The 17,556-nt window shown below is 43.4% G+C and overlaps 1 protein-coding gene across 3 annotated transcripts in view; it reads right to left on the bottom strand.

The window, feature by feature from the left end:
* Window positions 1–17,556, bottom strand: part of NDUFA10 (NADH:ubiquinone oxidoreductase subunit A10) — a 42,288-nt gene extending 24,732 nt beyond the window's left edge. For 2 of the 3 annotated variants that reach the window (XR_012835959.1, XM_075755845.1), the window contains exons 1-7: window positions 17,405–17,549; window positions 16,125–16,293; window positions 15,298–15,513; window positions 14,418–14,504; window positions 10,891–11,012; window positions 8,187–8,266; window positions 4,369–4,423 (exon numbers count right to left, since the gene is read on the bottom strand). Coding sequence is in view for 2 of the 3 variants with exons in the window: in XM_075755845.1 (XP_075611960.1) it covers window positions 4,369–4,423; window positions 8,187–8,266; window positions 10,891–11,012; window positions 14,418–14,504; window positions 15,298–15,513; window positions 16,125–16,293; window positions 17,405–17,476 (801 nt within the window). In the remaining variant the exon portion in view is untranslated. Of the gene's footprint in view, window positions 1–4,368; window positions 4,424–8,186; window positions 8,267–10,890; window positions 11,013–14,417; window positions 14,505–15,297; window positions 15,514–16,124; window positions 16,294–17,404 lie in introns of all 3 variants that reach the window. The other variant, XM_075755843.1, reaches the window with a different exon arrangement.

The following is a 17,556-nucleotide window of genomic DNA, read 5'->3' as shown; positions in this document are numbered from 1 at the left end:
ACAACAGTATCGGCCTCCCGCCCAGGCTAGGAGAGCAGCTTTTTAATTTACAAGGAATGCCCTGGCACCCCTGGGAATTAGCAGCAAATGAATGATTTAAGCTTGATCACAGCACAGCTTGTAACGATGTCCAGGAGAGATCGGGTCAATATATTGCAGAACGTGGTAGGATTTAGAAAAAACAGTTTTACATAATGAGACCTCTTTCTGTAATCTTTGCAACTAAGCCAATACGAACAGCTTACAATCTCTAAGCTTGTTTCAGAGAGATCCGGTGAGTGCTGCTGTTGGACGAGCTGGGGGGACTACAGGCAGCAGAAAGTGCCACCGCTCTTATTCATGTCCTTTATGGGGACAAACCCACCCAACCCCAACAGGTTGCTCTATCAGTTGAATTTTCACCAAACTTCTTCCTCACAGGTTGTTTCTTTAAGCAAGAGACGGACACAAGGAGCAATGCAGGCTACAGCCCTCCGAAGTCCAGAGCACAGCGTGCAGGAAGGAGCTCAGCCCAGCTGCAACCGAGAAATTCAGGCAGGCTAGCTCTGGAGCGTTTCGCTTCTGCGCTGGCAAAGAACGCGGCACAAAGCTGGTCTGTCAGCAGCCTCCTGTCTTCACCTTTTTACGCAAGCTGGTGGCACTGAATAAAACCGATACCTAATACAAAACACTATTCACAAGCACAGAGGAACTGAAACAATTTTGGTTTAAGCAAACCTACTAGCTAACTTTTTATTCCCAGTTTTGTCATCATGTAGAAGTAGTCTGAAAAACCCTGACAAAGCTCATTTCAGCACTTACTACTCCTTTAGCCACTACAACCAATGTTAATTACAATATGAACTCCCGACTGATCTTTTTAAAACACCCTTCAGAGACAAAAGTCATTGCTGAGCTGTGTATGCCTATGAGCAAATCAAAAGCCGTTAAACTATAAGGTCATAAAAAATTTACGCTCCCAAATCACACAGCAAATAATCTGTAGACTGAAGGTAGCTAACAGTTAAACATCACTATCTATCAACAGGATACACCTGTGTAAACAAACACCCTACAAGCCAAAGCCAAATCCCTCCTGCCAACCCTTATTTCCAAATTTCAACTATTTAATTCCAAAGGCAACTGAATCTGAACAGAATGGGAAAAAAAACCCAACAAACCACAAAACCCCACTTTATTCCTTGAAGTGGAAAGAGTACCAATCCCTATAGCTAACATCTAACAATGAAAATGATACCGTCTTGTACTTTGACTTCAAAATAATTATCCTTCCTCTAGTCCAGATTTGTCCAACCAAATTAAGAACTATATCAGTGCACACCGATGACTCCATGTAAAACGATGGCACAAGATTGCTGAGCTTGGTAGACCCTCTACTTGAGCAGTAAGAGCTTTAGACTGACTTTAAACCCTGATTTAAAGGATTAAAATAAAATCTCTAGCAATGAGTTTTACTACAAAAAAAAATAATCTAGGGAGGAAACAAGCTGCTTTATTCTGACCACTTCAGGACATGCTCAGAGAGAAGGAAAGGGAGAAAACAAGGAAACACCCCCCCCAACTTTCTCTTATTTCTTCTATCAAACATCCATGGCTACCTTCCTGAAACACCACGGTTCTGAAATCTTATCCCTTCCTTTATGTTATCCAGAAAAAACTAACTATAATTGCTCAATATTCTCATCCACACCCCGACCTCGGGGTGGGTTTTTTTTTTTTTTTTTCATTTCAGCTTCTTCCCAATTCATTATTTTTGTTGTGTGTCATGCCCCCCCCCCCCCCCCAAAGAAAAAAATCTAAACTCGTGACAGAGAACATATTACTCCTGGGATGCTGATCCTTTGTGCCACAGAGGATGCTTCTCACTGCAAAGCAGAATATTCACTGTGGCTGCAGGTGAGTGAACTTGGACAAGGAGTGCCTACCAGCTGCTATACGCCTTACCTACTACCAAAGCAAGGGCACCTCTGCCACCACTAAAGCAATATATTCTTTATGCACATGATTGATGTCAGAATTGTCAACTGGTAAATACAGTTGATCTCAGAACAAAGGGAAAGGCCTTTGGTTTTTTTGAAGCTTCCAAAGCCACCTCATTTTCAGAGATTTTAGAGATTTTGTGCTACTCCAAATGCAAGCAGGTGCCTTTAAGTGTGATTTCACAGTGAACTTCTAGTTATCTGCTGGCACACTGAAGCCACCAGTCCATTTTGTGGGTATAAACTCAAACTGCATCACAAGTCTACCAGTTAATAATGATAACTTCTATTATAAAAGGGACAAGCATCCAGAAGTCCAGCCACAACAGGGCAGGACCTGAAACATAGTGCACAACCATGTTCTCATAAAGGGAACTAAAAGACCTAGAACCACACAGCAAGGCAGCTAAGTGCAGTTTACATTTTTAGGACCAGGAAAGTCCTTATTGATATTTTCTGCTTCACAAAGGTTTTGAATGGGAACACGAGGATATTAGGTGCAGCCTATTGTCATACACAATGCCAACTAAAACCCACACTTTGTTCCTCCAAACAAAGTCAGGCTTAAGAGGAGAGAGTTTACTGTCGACAGCAGGAACCAAGCTCAAAGATCCAGATTTTCCAGCCCCTTGCTCTCAGCTAATTTGGAAAAAGCCTACCCCCAGTTTTCTTGCTGACGGTGACATTACACAGTGCGGAATATCCCTTTGCTCAGGCCGGGTCAGACATCCCCGGCTGTGTCCCCCCCAAACCTCTGCACACCCCCAGCCTAATCGCAGGGGGCAAAGTGAAAAACAGACAGCCCTGATGCTGTGCAAGCACTGCTCAGCAATAGCTAAAAATATACTGGTGCATTATCAACTCTGTTTTGGTCAGATCTAAAGCACAGCACCAGATGGGCTCTTGCAAAGAAAATTAACTTGATCCCAGTCAAACCCAGTCCATCAGCACGTGAGCACAGCAGTAATAGGCTTTTTTTTTTTTTTTTCCCCAAATAACTCCACAAAGGCTTTAAGCAGTCAGAAACCTCCCTTGCTATGAGTGCCAAGATTGGGCTTAAGGATCTTTAGTTAAGCACTGACTTGGAGGTTTAGCTAGGAAAGGCTCTAAGACAGAATTACACCCATGAAACTATACACAAACCTTACTACATGCGGTAAGATGGCCTGCTACCTGCTGGATGTCACACGTAGTGCAGGTGGGTGGACAGGCGCTGGAATACCGAAACAAATGTTCTTTTCCTTTTGCATCTGATTTGGGAAAAAAGCCTGTTATGTTTTCCCAAACTTTTCTGCTTCACCAAGGTAGTAAGTTTTCCATCTCAAAGTAATCACCCTGCCACTTCTCTCTTCCCAGCTGATTTAGGAATTAATTGCATACTGCTGCATAAAGGTCTGGACCTATTTCCTATAGCAAAAAGCAACATAACCAGCCTCATAGTTCTTTTCCCCCTCTAACAGAGGAAAGGAGAGCATGAAGTGGACTCTAGAAAGATTGTCAGCTTTCAAACAAGAAACACAGAGGATGAAAATATTAAAATCAGCAAGACACATCTGAAAAGGTATTTTTAGTGCAGCTGAGATCCTTATCACTACTACAGAATTCAACTGAGTTTTGAAGGATTCACTGTGTAACCTTCATCCCCAGAACTGAAATGGGCTCAACTACAAACCTGCCCAGAATTACAAAAGGCTCGTTGCTCTTCCGGCAGGGGACAGCAGCTACAGAGAGAAGTTCACAACGGGGAAGCAAAAGGCTTCTGTTATCCCACTAGTAACCCTCCATGAGAGAGAATGTTTGCTGAAATAAGGCAAAGATATTACACCTACTCCAAAAAAGAACACAGTTGAGTAGGAGGAAGCAGCAATCTCGTGTTAATCCTGTCACATAAGAGATGGTTTATTTCTAGCAATGAAAAGGCAATTTATCTGGCTTGGTCCAGGACTAACATGTCTGCCAAAGCCATTTGGAGAAAAAAAATTGCAGTTTAGATACTGCATGAACTAGCACGTGGATGAATAATCCAGGGTTACAAAGCTTATAACAACTCTAGTTATCCAGTTCTTTGCTATAACCAAATAATGTTTGGAAAACAACAGCTATTTTATCACATAGGAACCTATGCACCAACCGGGACCACAAGAAGCTGCACAACGGCACAAGCCAGCAGAGACAGACCTTATACTGGGAGACAAAGTCTACGCTGAATGCTGGAGGTGACTTACCTCTTGGTTCATGTCATTAGTTCCCAAACTGAGCGATGCAGAGCCCTGCCCACCCCACCAACCACTTCAAACACTAAGTTTTTATCTAGGACAATGTGTTCTCTTTATAGTTCAGTCTTGGAAGTTTTAAAAAAAGAAAATCAATATATGCAGCAAACTCTTACCCTCTCCACATCCTCTGCCTCAGTTGCTGTGTACTGCAGAACTTCACTGGTCTCGCTGCAAAGAGGAAAAAAATTTAATTCCCCTGATACAACTGCTCTACCCATCCTTTCCCTGCTGTTCCAAAATGAAGCAGAAATGAAGTTAAAAGGCACAAACACAGAACCAAAATCATTACAGTTTTTTAGAATGCTTGTAGAGTTTTTGCAATAGAATTCCTATTAGTAAACAGAATTATGGAAATAGAATTCCTATTAGACCTTTAAGCTGCTTCTTTCCTGGTGGAAAGCTGGTTTTAAAGGGCAAATGGCCTGTGATATCTACATAGTTTCTGTTAAAAAAAGTAAAAAAATCCCACCTATAAATTTGTTTCCATTTCAACTAATGTGGATACTTGCCCCAATTACAGTTGCCCAATCTATCTGAAGCCAAGTGAAATTTTCAACCAGTCGAACCAAAACTGCAGTAGACTTTCCTTTTTACAAGTATATTAATACTTGTGGGTAATTTTTTCAGAGAAGAATACACTCATTCATCATTATTTACTAAGACTGAGCTAACAATACAATGCAGGCAGCAGAATCTGTAAGTATAAAAACATTTAAAACAGGTTAATAGCTTCCTGGTTATGAATAAGAAAACAATCTTGTACAGGAGCCTTCACAGAAAAGTCACTTGCAGAGCAGGGCCACGATAGGGGTTCCTACATGAACACATTTCACTACCACATATGCACAGCCGCCCATGGGTAAGTTGTTCCCAAACCTGCTCCCGCTGCCCTGGAAGACCTTCCCTTTAGGTAACAAAACAAAAAAAAAAAATCAAGAGAAAATAAAGATGCATGCCCAATGTGCACGGTGTATCAAACACACAGCAAAGCTGAGGAGCACAGAGAAGAATTTGCAGACTTTTTGCTTAGCACAACCACTTCCAAGTTTAATCAGGATTAAGGCTGGCAATCTAGGTTGCTCTAAATACATTATCAAAATAACTTATAACTGCAGCAGTCCAAACTAGTTCCTGGTCTGCATTAACACCGGCGTCAGCGGAAACAGCTCTGGTAAAAAAGTTCACCAATAAAATGCCTTTTATTCCTACAAACCCTTCAGCTCTTACAGTCAACTGGTGCTCCAGGGGAACTACTCAAAGAGTTTGTTCTCAACTTGAGAACAAAGCAGAAAGCTTCAAGCCACTCCACAGTCACAGAAAGAAAATAACTGGCCTCCTTTCAAATGGAGCTGCTCTGACAGAGTAGCACACACTCTTGAGCATCTTCAATATCAACTGTCCGTAACCAAAGGGAGAGATCAGACTTCACTAGTCTTACAGTGGCAATTGCATTAACAGTGCAGATCAAATCACTTGGTACTTTGCAGATTATAAGGGTTTTCATTAAGAGAAAAAAGCTGCTCAGTGGAAGCAGTGTTGGATATGAAAGAGATCATTAGCAACCTTAGGGCTTTGGTCCAGGAAAAGAAAAATCAAACGAAAACCAAAAGTTGTCTGTTCAAAATCAGGAGGTAGTACCTGCCACAGCACCGGGCTCACAAATCACTATCAAAAGAAACACTGGAAGACATTCATGTTAAGACAGCAAATATCCACTATAAATCACACTGCTTCAAGCAAGTTGCTCCAATTAAATGGAACAAGGGAGCAGGAATTTTGCTAAGTAACAAACTAGACTTCTTGAAATGCAGCAAGAAAATAAAGCAAGAGAACAAGCAAACATAAGCTTGAACATGGAAAGCATGCAGCTTGTTCAACAGTCTATAACAACTCTTTTTAGCCTGTCTGAACCAGATTTTGGTCATCCTCAAGAGGGAGGGAATCAAACACTTCTTAGTCTGCCTAAAGACTAACAGCCAGGCATGAATGTAAGTCACTGCATCACTCCGCAAGCCAGCAAAGAGTTAAAGACAATTGAAGCTTCTGTACATGTATCCAACGTACAAACCATCAGCGAGGTCCAGAGATGTGCAAAGCTGAGGTTTCACCCATTCACAACTCCCCCACACCCAAGGGGACAGCGACGTCCTTCAGAGCCAAGCACAAAGATTGATCTGACAAGCTTTGTAAGCCCACCCGCCGACAAGGATGCCAACCAGAGGGTGTTTGCTTAACAGGTGTACTGACCGCATACAAAGGGGAAAGAGTTGAAATCACAGCAGGACCAGGTCTAGGATTTAGCTTCACTAAACACCCACGGTGTATTTCTGGGGCTCAGTTTGATCCAAAGAACAAGCAAGATTTCTTTTTTTTTTTCCTCCTCGCCATTAAATTCAAACCAGTTCTGCCCTCAGGGGGATGACGGTCCCAAGGTTTCCCACCCTCCCTCTCCATCCTTAGCCCCTGTTTGCTTCCGAGAGCCATGCGCTAGCTGCGCCAGGAGGCAGCTGACCATACATCACACCAACAACTTCTGCCCTGTATGAATGACGAGCTCGATATGAAGTTATTCGGTTCAATTGCTGGCAGCACAATTACACTGATTTACCCTGGGAGATGGAGCAAAAAAAGCAAGGGGAAACAAGCAGGCTGCAATATACCTGAGGATCTACTTTGACTTAAATGCAACTCAATAATCAGCTTCATGCATACACCGAATCTTGGCAATTACAGATTGTTTTGATGTCAAGCAGGCCGGGCTCTGTGACCTTTAAGAGTTACCCTTTCAGAAAGCTATGTGTTTGAGGGACCAAGACTGCTTACGTCCACGTGCTTTTCAATTTTTAGGACAATTTAATTTTTGTTAGAGCTCTTTTACAAGAATTGGGATAGCTGGCAAACTGTAATAGTCTCAAGTTTACAGCACACACATTCTTGCTTCCCAGCTGGACAAAGCCAGGGAGCCCAGAGAACACCACCTTGAATCTCTCGGAGCAGGTAGCAGTGCAGTCTTTATTTACCAGCACCGAGTCCATCAAATCCTTTTCAAATGTGGAAGGCTATCAGGTGTATGCCTCCTGAGGTGGAGAAACAGAACTAGAAAAGGGAACGGTCCCTCACCTGAAAGCCTTTCTCTTCTCCCTCCATGCCACTATCAAGAAATTAGCCAAAGCTACAACAACTGAAATGAGGTTTTTAGAGGAGAAAAATTCCAAACTCTCCAAAAAGGCCTGAGAAAAGCTTATATTGCATCACACTCTCCTTAGGTCATGCAAACACACAGCTATAGCTGTGGCATTTTGGACGTACCTCCAAAAAAACACTCCAACCAGTGTTGCAAGCTGACAGAAAGAGAAGGAAAGGGGTGGATGCCAACCACGTACAGAATACTGTCAGAAAGGGAGATAGAACTTGGTTTTGCAGACCAGATTCCTGGCTTTGCTCCTGAACTGCTCTTTTAACTATGAAAAAACTTTATGCTTCCCTGTATCTGACTCCATGACAGCAAAGCTGCAATGCTGAGACAGCAGGATGAAAAAACATATTGCAAATCAGAACTCATTAGCTTTTAAATGTATTAGGTATTGGATCTTGTTAATTGACCACCGTACAACACTTCATCCACTCTGAACCTCTGAAGAGTCAACGCTGCTTTATAAAGCTCCCACCTAGAAAAACTTCATTTTTAATCTTCCAATATTCTAACACTGGCGTCAGACTATGTTAGATGTCAGAAGTAACTACACACAAGTTACACAATAGTTATGTCACGGATGCAATACCCCATTATTAGGGCATAATACTGCACCACATAGCACAAGGAAGACTTCTCACATGACATGATTTTATTTGTTTATACTGGCAGAGATTTTAGGATTCGCATGCATTTTTACTCAAAGACTTAACAGACAGAACATTTTGGTTTGCTAACCTGATCTCTGGTAAGAAGGTTTTCTTGTAAGCATCCTCGATGTCCTGGAGATACAAAGGGGACACCTTTTTTTCATATGGCTAAAAACAAACAGAAAACAGTATTGTGAAATGAGCTTTCTTTCTTTTCCCACCAGCACGGATTCCAGCCTAAGCAGAAGGCACTGCTACCCCATCTGTCAAGAGCTCACTCTTGGATTAGCAGTCAAACATCCAAGCAAACCACATACACATCAATGGAAGTTTCAAGAATTAAGACATCTGGAGTGTTTAGAATCTCTTACGTGGCATTAAATATCTGGAGTAGCCTAACGAACAAATCAGTCTGCATTAATCACTGCTTTGCCCTGTACCGTTATGTCCATGGTTTTAATGATTAGCCATACGAGTAAGATTCTTCCGACACACTAGTGAATCTAGAAACGGAAAGGTGGGTTCAATGGAAGAACGTAAAAGAGAAAAACTTCCTTCTAATTTATTTCAGTTTGTTGCAGGAATCACCTCATTTTCCCTGAGTTCGCATAAACTAAGAGAACCATGAATCAACAGCCTCAAAAAGACTAGCTGTCCAAGGAGCGATCAATCCTACCTGCACATTCAAGGAAGTTTATATATAAACATCCAGGAAATAGAAGACTGTCTGAATCTGCATTTTCGACTAGAGGGCCAACACGCATCCATTTCCACAGTTTCAGACGAGCGCATGGGCAACCATCCACTCCAACCACCCACTCCAGAATCTTTCTTTGAAGTTTCATGGTATCATATCTGCTGCTAAACCGTTCATCTTTCGCATGGTGTACTTTAATGCCATATTTGCAAAACACAAAGAATTTCTCTAATCTACCATGTGTTCCTTCACTTCAATCCTAAAATTAAAACTACATTTCCTGCTTGAAATGTTCATCCAAGATGCCCACTATGTTGGAAGGATCCATGCGTCTGCTTGTCGGACCCACTGAAGGGCTTTTCTTTTTCCAGTGCCCTGCAACAACAGTGTGCTGAATACCAGTCAACACTCTACCTGCCAAGAAGGCAGAATTCAAAAAAAATAACCATCCCCAAACAAGCACTAATGTTCAGCAGTGCCACTGCCCCAAGGAAGTCACAAGTTACACCAGCAATTTCTGCCAGAAGGGCTCAAAAACACCACTGACCTTTATGCTCACAAGGGCAAAGAATTCACAGGTTCCCATGATACATAAAGCAGCTTCTAATTCTGTCACTGGAGTTGCTAAAAAAGCTATGGTTTTCCTACAGAAAAGCATCTTGTTCATTAAAGCGCAGACACGCATTCAGTCACGGCCTGCACTGCTGCAGGGCAGAAGGGGAGAGTTGCTGGACCAGCAGACTAAGCAATTCAGGCCACGAAGATCACAAAGCAGCAAGGGCAGCCTTCCATTTACAGCTCTGAAGTGGCTTCCCTTCGGCAATCATCACCCTCCCTCTTAAATCAGCAGGAAACTGCGAAACAAAATGCTACTAGCTCACCCTAGCACGCTAACAGACACACACGTGCTTTGAGAGAAGCAGGCATCACCAAGCATTTAGAAGACCTGAGATTTTTTTTTTAGTAATAAACCAAAGATTTCTTTGAATCTATCAGGCTTTCCGCAGTTAAACACTTGACTACAATTTCCCTTGGCCTTTGAACAAGGTGCAAGGTAAACATCATTTAATCCTCATAATGCATCTGAGAACAATTACAAGCATGTGTCAAAATATCACAGAAGGACGAAGAAAAAACCCAAACCAAAACCCTTATTTACATTAGCCATTATACAAGTGTACCCTATAGCTTTTCTGATCCAGGACTATTTCAATAACCCAGTAATCCAATACACTGATATAACAAGAGAGGTAATTTGAAGATGATGCTACAAAACTGAGTTAATTTTGTTTTTCTTTTTAAGAGCAGTCTCCGTCCAATACCATGACTTTAAAAAGACATCTTGGAAAGAAGGGTTTTGAAAGCCAAAGTGAGAATGTCCCACAACAATCAAAGATCAACCATAGGTAAGTGTCACATATTATGACCTCAGATTGGACTGACGTTACCCTAGTGACAAAAAACAACTATATTTCTTATCAACTTTACATTAAATTAGCTAGAAACACCCTGGATTTTTTATCTCATGGAAGGCTTAAACTTAAAACTAGTTTTAAGTTTAAAATTGGTGGGTTTGCCGTGTTAACACAAAAGTGCCAAGCAGCGATTTTCTTAATTTCAGAAAGTTAACTGAACTTGCTGATCACAAGTGACCCACGCTAACATCAACACAGGTCTGAAATAGTAGTCAACTGGGGAAGCTGGAGAAGGGGACAGACATTTGGGGCTTCCACCACTCAGGAAGCACAGATAATCTTACAGCATGCTGCAAACAGCATATTACTTGGACACGACTCCTGAAACAGCAGCTACAAAGGCTATTTGATTTTTTTAAATTTTTTTTTTTAAGGGCAGATGATTTTTACAGAGGTTCTCATTACAGAAATGACAGCATATTGATGCAGTCAAAAAAGCTGATTTTTAGAGCAAGCGTGCCAGAATACTCGCAGTCATACCAACACACAGTTCTTACACCTAAAAGGACGAGAAGCTTTTCAGAAGTAGAATTCTGCAGCAAATCCTGTGGGACTCACACATAAGGGCACGATCACAACAGACATGAACAGGCAGTAATTGTGGCAAGTGATTAAATTACCTTGCCTTTCTCTTGAATCCTCTTCTGCACCTCAGGGACGGGTACATCTATATAAATGGCCAAGTGAGGTGGCAGGAATTCACAAACGCTGACCTCTTTGATCTCCTTGTAGTGATCAATACCTGTATAAAAACCAAAACCAAACACGCTGGAGAGCTAAAGGCAGCCCAGCTGAACACATACACGCGTTGCAAATGAGGACAAGCGTAATAGGAACAGCATTAAAATTATAACCTATCAGGTAATGAATCTGCAATCATGTATTGAGTGTTTTTTCCTGCATTTGCTAAACACATTCTATTTGCAAATAAATCACATCCCCCCCCTGCTTTGTACCTGCAGTTTCCTCTTCTTGGCTGATATAGCAAGTCTAGGGTAGGTTTTTCCTCAAATAGGATGCAGGAAGTTTTTAGAATAAACAATCTTCCAGAAAGTAAAACACCATTAAACTAAGAAGCTACACTGAGATATAAGAATCTAACATCAGTTATATCAAAGAGAGGATTTATTTCTGACTTAAGTTTAGAGAAAGCTAGTTTTTTTCCCCCCATTGTTTAGAGACAGCCTCTCAAAACATCACAGAGACTGCAGCACTTGGGACACCTGGGGTGACCGCTGGCTGGGGCTGCTCCTGCCACAGCCTCATACACAAAATAAACGGCCCCATCCAACGGAAAAGTCACATGCTTCAGGAAAACTTTGCAAGACATACTCTTTTTCCCACCACGGGGGGAAACCCAAGGATCAGGCAGGCATTTGCCTTGTCCTCTGATACAACCACAAAATCACACTGATTATAAGCAAGTATTTTAAGAGGTCACCAACCCAGCAGTGTCCCTCTTCACCTGTACCACAGACATACTCTGCACTACTGTTACTCAATAGATCTGTGCTCTACTCAAGCGACAGTGGATCTTGTCTCCAAAAACATGACAACCTGACTCCACTTTGGAGGACATCACCATGCAGAAAAATGTATCTGAGAGGAGTTGGTTGGGTCTGTGCAACTGAGTTCTTCTACACCAATAACCTAAAGCATTTTGGGGGCAATAGCTGGTGATTAGGAAGCCACGCAGGTTCAGGGGAGGTATCTGTTCAAATTTAAGTTGCACGAATAGCACAGGCTCCATTAAACTTAGCTCAAGTGCAAGCTTTCCTCAATAAAGCTCACCAGCTTAGCTTAGAAACAGAGTGCCAGGCTTTCAAATTCAAACAGTTCATGAAAAATTTAAAGCCCACTGTGCTTGGCACCACAGAAAGCAGCAGCAAGCAGTACCTCTAACCAAGATGTTTGCTGTTGAAGGATTTCAGTACAATCCATTACTTGTTGTTGGCATTTTATATGAAGTATAAACTGTGGGTTGCTGGGCTTTGCATCACCAACACAGAGCTGTAAGACACAGTTCATTACAACCAGCTCTCAAACTCATTCAGCAGGAAGTTACAACTTACAGCAGGTGTTAAAAACAAATACCTCCCACACCCAGGCCAAATCAAACAAGACAGCAGAAACACAAGGCAGTCAGGGAAACAATTATCTTCACCTCAGGGGTAGCCAAAATGCCAGATTTGCTAAGAACTGGCAGAAACAAGAACTTCAATAGCAATTTACTAAGGGGTCAGTTGACAACTGGGCTTTACAGTTATTTTCTAGACTTTCAACCTCTTGTTCAGCTGTAAGTTTGCAGATTTTGGTTGTGACTGGTCACATAACTGCTCCATTCCTAACCAAGGGAGACTCCATGCACCCCCCCACAAGGCACCAGCACAGTAACACAGCGCTGCTCAGGATCTCAGCACCCACAACCCCAAACTACAGAGTCACTCGGGTTGGAAGGAACATCCACAGATCATCTGGTTCAATCACTGTGCTCAGAGTAGTGTCAGCTAGAGCAGGTGGCTCAGGATTGTGCCCCACAGTGTTTGAGTATCTCCAGGATAGAGATCCCACAGCTTCCCCAGACAACCTGCTCTAGGGTTTGACTACCTTCACAGCAGTAAGTGTTGGGTTTTTTTTTAATAAATGCAACTTTTTGTATTTCAGTTGGTGCCCTTTGCCTCTCATCCTCTCACTAGGTGCCACTGAGGAAAGACTGGTTCCATCCAATAGTCCTCCCTATCAAGTATCTATACACATAAATACCATCAGGTATTTATGCACATCTCCCTGAGCCTTCTCTTCTCCAGGCCAAAACAATTCCAGCTCTCTCAGCCCCTCCTCACACATCGGATGCTCCAGTTTTAGTGACCTTTGTGGCCCTTTGCTCCAGTAAGTTCCTACCTTTCTTCAACCAGTAGCCCAGAACTGGGCACAATACTCCAGATTTGGTGATGACCTCCCTTGACCTGCTGACAAAATGCTGTTTCATGCAGCACCCGGGATGCTGGTGGCATCCTCTGCCACAAGGGCATGTTGCTGGCTCACATTCAACTTGGCATCCATCAGAACCCCCAGGTCCTCCTTCACAAAACTTTCTAGGCAGTTGTGTCCCAGCGTGTTCGAGTGCCTGCAGTGTGAAGACTTCACATTCCCTTTTGTCGGGGTTACCATCCAACCATTTCTCCAGCCCGTCCAGGTTCCTCTGAATAGCACCAAACACATATAGTGTGTCAACCATACCCCTCCCCAATTTTGTATCACCTGCAAATCTGCTGAGGCTACGCTCTGTCCTGTCATCCACGTTTTAAACCCAGTTTAAACCTGGTTCGGCCCCAGTATCCTCCCCCGGGATACATCAGTTACTGGCCTCCCGCTGGACTTCACACCGCTGATCACAACCCTCTGAGGCCAGCAGTTCAGCCACTTTTCAATCTACTACCCACATATCTCATCCATACTTCATCAATTCATCAGTGAGGAGGTTATGAACGACAGCACTGAAAGCCTTGCTTAAGATAAACAATATCCATTGCTCTCTGCTCATCCACTGAGCTAGCCTTCTATGAGGAGCTGGCTATTGGGTGTTTAAAGTGTGATTTCCTTTTCACAAAACTACGATGACTATTCTCCATCACCTTCACATCCTCCCTATATTTAGAAGTGGCTTCCAGGAGGATTTGTTCCATCACCTTCCTGCAGATCAACCTTCCTGGATCCTCCTCCTTGCCCTTCTTGAAGACAAGAGCAACATTTGTGTTTGGCCAAACCCTGTTGACTCATTATTTACCTCCCACCTAACACTGCAAGATGACAGTCTGCTTGAAGGACATCTAGCCTTCATCAGCACATCCACCTGCACATCCAGGGAACTACAGGAGTCTCTAGCTGAGAGGACACAAATAAACAATACACAGAATACATGTTCTTTAAAATATAAGCAGAACCGAAACCTCAAATTAAAACTGGAAGTCTCATGGCTTGAGGTTGGTCCTTGATGCATGGAACCAAGCACTTCATGAACAACTCTGAATATTTAAGTCCATCTTACAAGCAGGCTTTTTTGTTTCTTTTTTTGAAAACCAAACTACCACCCCCTTCTGGCTGAGATTATGGCAAAATAACTTCTTTTTTCACACAGGTAACTTACATCGCTTGTGGATATAGCCTTGGTTAAACATTGCATTCAGAAAGACAAAGTCGCTGTAGGGAGAGCGCTCCATCACCACACCTTGTCCTGCAATTGAGAGTAGGTCCCAGTCAGCAAGGCCCCAAGAGACTGCTGGCAGCAACATTTAACATTAAAGACAGCACTGCTCTTACGGTCAGTTTTCTGAGCACTTTTCTAGAAATTTTATTTAAAAGAGGAAGGTTTTGGCTCACACAAACATGCTGGATATGTATACCGAACACACGCCATTCTCCTGCTGTACCTATCATTACAGTAGCTAAGTACTACTGTGTTTAAGGAATACATTTATATTTGTGCCTGATGTTTTCTAAAAAAGACGAAAAGGTGTGAATGCCAGAAAGTAATTATTAAAGTATGAGCAACAGGAAAATCAGTGTTGGTATACGAAATCTCTTCACACCAGAAGACACTCAAAGTACAATACCACCACAAAACCAGTATTCAATGAAGTCAGTGTCTTTTGTTCACTCTCTCTATCAGGAACTAAGTCTAGGGAGAGTTTTAAAAAGGCTGAACAACTCACAGCTGTCTCAGTGTGTTTAAAATCTCTTTCTGAAAATAAACATCAAGCATTGCCAAATTAAAACTAATGAAATTGGATCTGGCACATATTTCTTTCACTAGAAATGATACAAGATATTGTTTTAACAAAATATGCCGGGCATTTTCCTAAACGGACTCTTAATCTGTACTCACTGAGAGGGAAAATGTAAAAAGCTTAACAACAAAACAGCCTTTCATTTCAAAATGCAGAGACTAGCAAAGCGCTTCAGAACAGCTCACAGCTTACACTTACAAGTTACTTTAGAAATGAAATTGATTTACTATGAAATCTAACCTGTGGTCAGCAGATGCTCCAACGCGTCGGCATACTGTAAAACGCGGTTACCAAACAGCCAAGCTTGCAGCCGATAAGAGTGTCCGTCAGGGCATTTTGGATCATTGTAAAATCTCTCCAGGTTACAGAAACCATTAAATTTCTCAGGCAGCAATGTTCCGTCTCCTGTGATTCTGTCTAGGTAATGGATGTCTGCTTCTGGGAAATATTTCATTCCTGACCAAACACACACAACAGAACACCAATCAAAATAGTAAGTTTGGGTCGTTTACAGTAACAGCTCCGTTCAGCTCATTTGAATATAGAGCTCTACATTAAATAACACTTGAAAACAGAGCATAAAAAAGAAATCTTTGGTCAGTGACATCACGGAGGGTAGAAAACCCTAATTTGAAGTATTGCCACCTTTCACCTCCCACAATGAGAGCCAAGCTATTGTTCTAAGCAGAATCTTTTTGCCGCCGATGCTCTGCTCCCCCTTGAAGCACTGCGTACACCCACGCAGAAAATCCCATCCCTCGAGGCACTCACTGACTCTACTGGAGCTAGGAACTCAGTGAGCAAACCAACTTCATTAGAGGTGAAATTTCATTCCTAACAAATCATACTTACACAAGCATCCCGCAGATCCAACAAGATCCTCACATCACACCTCACCAACATTTTATTCTCCCTTTATGTACGAGTCCTCCACTAACTGCGGCATTGCCTACCTAATTATTTGCTAGTCAAAAATTGCTGGTTTGGTGAACTTACTTTACACAAGTATGACAGTTACACTGTTAAATTCTATTCACTATTAGAGAAATATGTAAAATAAGACATACCTAGTTTTTCTGCTATTTGTTGTGCAAGCTTGCCTTTCCCTGAAGATAAGTTTCCATCCACTGTAAAGATTTTGCTGTATTCAGTGAACTTTCTTGTAGCTCTGTCTCCCAACATGTAAGCCAGCCAACCATACTGCAAATTCTGCTCAGAGCTGACATGAATTCTTGCCTGAAAAAGAACACAGCAACAAAATTAGCATATTTTAGTTTTCTTAGCTGACCTAGGCATGCTGAAAGCACAGCTTTTTCGGACACAGGAGGATAAACACTCATACATCTAATACAAGGGATTTTCATACAGTACAGTCAGCACTGCCATTTCAGCTCAGCAACTGAAGCGGTATTTAGGCCAAGCAGCTGTTTATGAAATACAAGAACCGAGAAGCCAGAAACCACAAAACCATTTTCAGCGTATTAAAAGCTTGAATCGGGACTGCTGTCTGCCAGAGCTCTGCTCTGAACCCACACGACAACTGAAACTTCCCAGGCTTCCTAAGGGCCACAGACACACCGTGTGCCCTGCGTTCCCAAGGGAGATGCTAGAGCAGGCTTTTGTTTGCATTTTTGGTTGTTGTTGAGTAGAAGTTAACATTAAACCCTCTCCCAGTCTCTCAGGAGGGTTACAGCTGCATCTCTGCACAACGCAGTTCCTGGGGAAGAAATACCTACCTGGCCTGTAAAGCTGAAGGTAGAACCTTACCGAGCCCTGCCCAGACACCTTGGTAAAAACCAAGTAAGCCTTATTTTGAGCAACGTAGTGACCTCACTTACACAAGCGCTTTTCTTTTTATTTAACATCCTTCTGCTTGCACCACCAAAGATCACATTCACAAGCTGAAGGTCACCGGGTCATCACGCTTCAGCCTCAGGTATTTACTTGGGCCTCTACCTTCAATCTTTCCTCCCCTCCGAAGCCCATCGGGAACGTCCCCTTCCAAGGGGGACCCCAGCCCAGCACCCCCCAACCCCCCCGCCGCCGGGGCATCCCCAGCGCTCCCCGGGGACACGGCCCCTCCGAGCACAGAACGCTGCTGGGAGCGAGCGCAGACCGGCTCGGGGGCCCAACCCCGCTCTTAAATCGCGGAGAGACGGGGCTACCACCACAGCCCCCCGCCGCAAAGCCGCCGGCAGAGCGGCCCGGGAACCCCAAGGTGAGCCCGCCCGGCCGCTCTGAGGGGGGGGAACGCCGCAGCCAAGGAGAACCTCGGCTGGGCGCAGGGACACCCACCCACCCCCCCCCCCCCGCCCTCCTCCACTGCCTTTTCCCCAGCCCCGCTCACCGCCGGCACCACGGTTCTCCCCAGGCGGCCCCGAACGGCCGCCGGGCCGAGCTTGGCCAGCCACAAGGACATGGCGGCTCCGAGAAGACGCCGCCGGGCCCCGCCGCGACGGAAGGCGCCGGGCGCGGAGAGATGACGTCACAGCAGAAGGC

The sequence above is a fragment of the Balearica regulorum genome, chromosome 6 (genome assembly GCF_011004875.1).
Source record: "Balearica regulorum gibbericeps isolate bBalReg1 chromosome 6, bBalReg1.pri, whole genome shotgun sequence".
Classification (NCBI taxonomy): domain Eukaryota; kingdom Metazoa; phylum Chordata; class Aves; order Gruiformes; family Gruidae; genus Balearica; species Balearica regulorum.
This window is presented reverse-complemented; position numbering and strand designations above follow the sequence as displayed.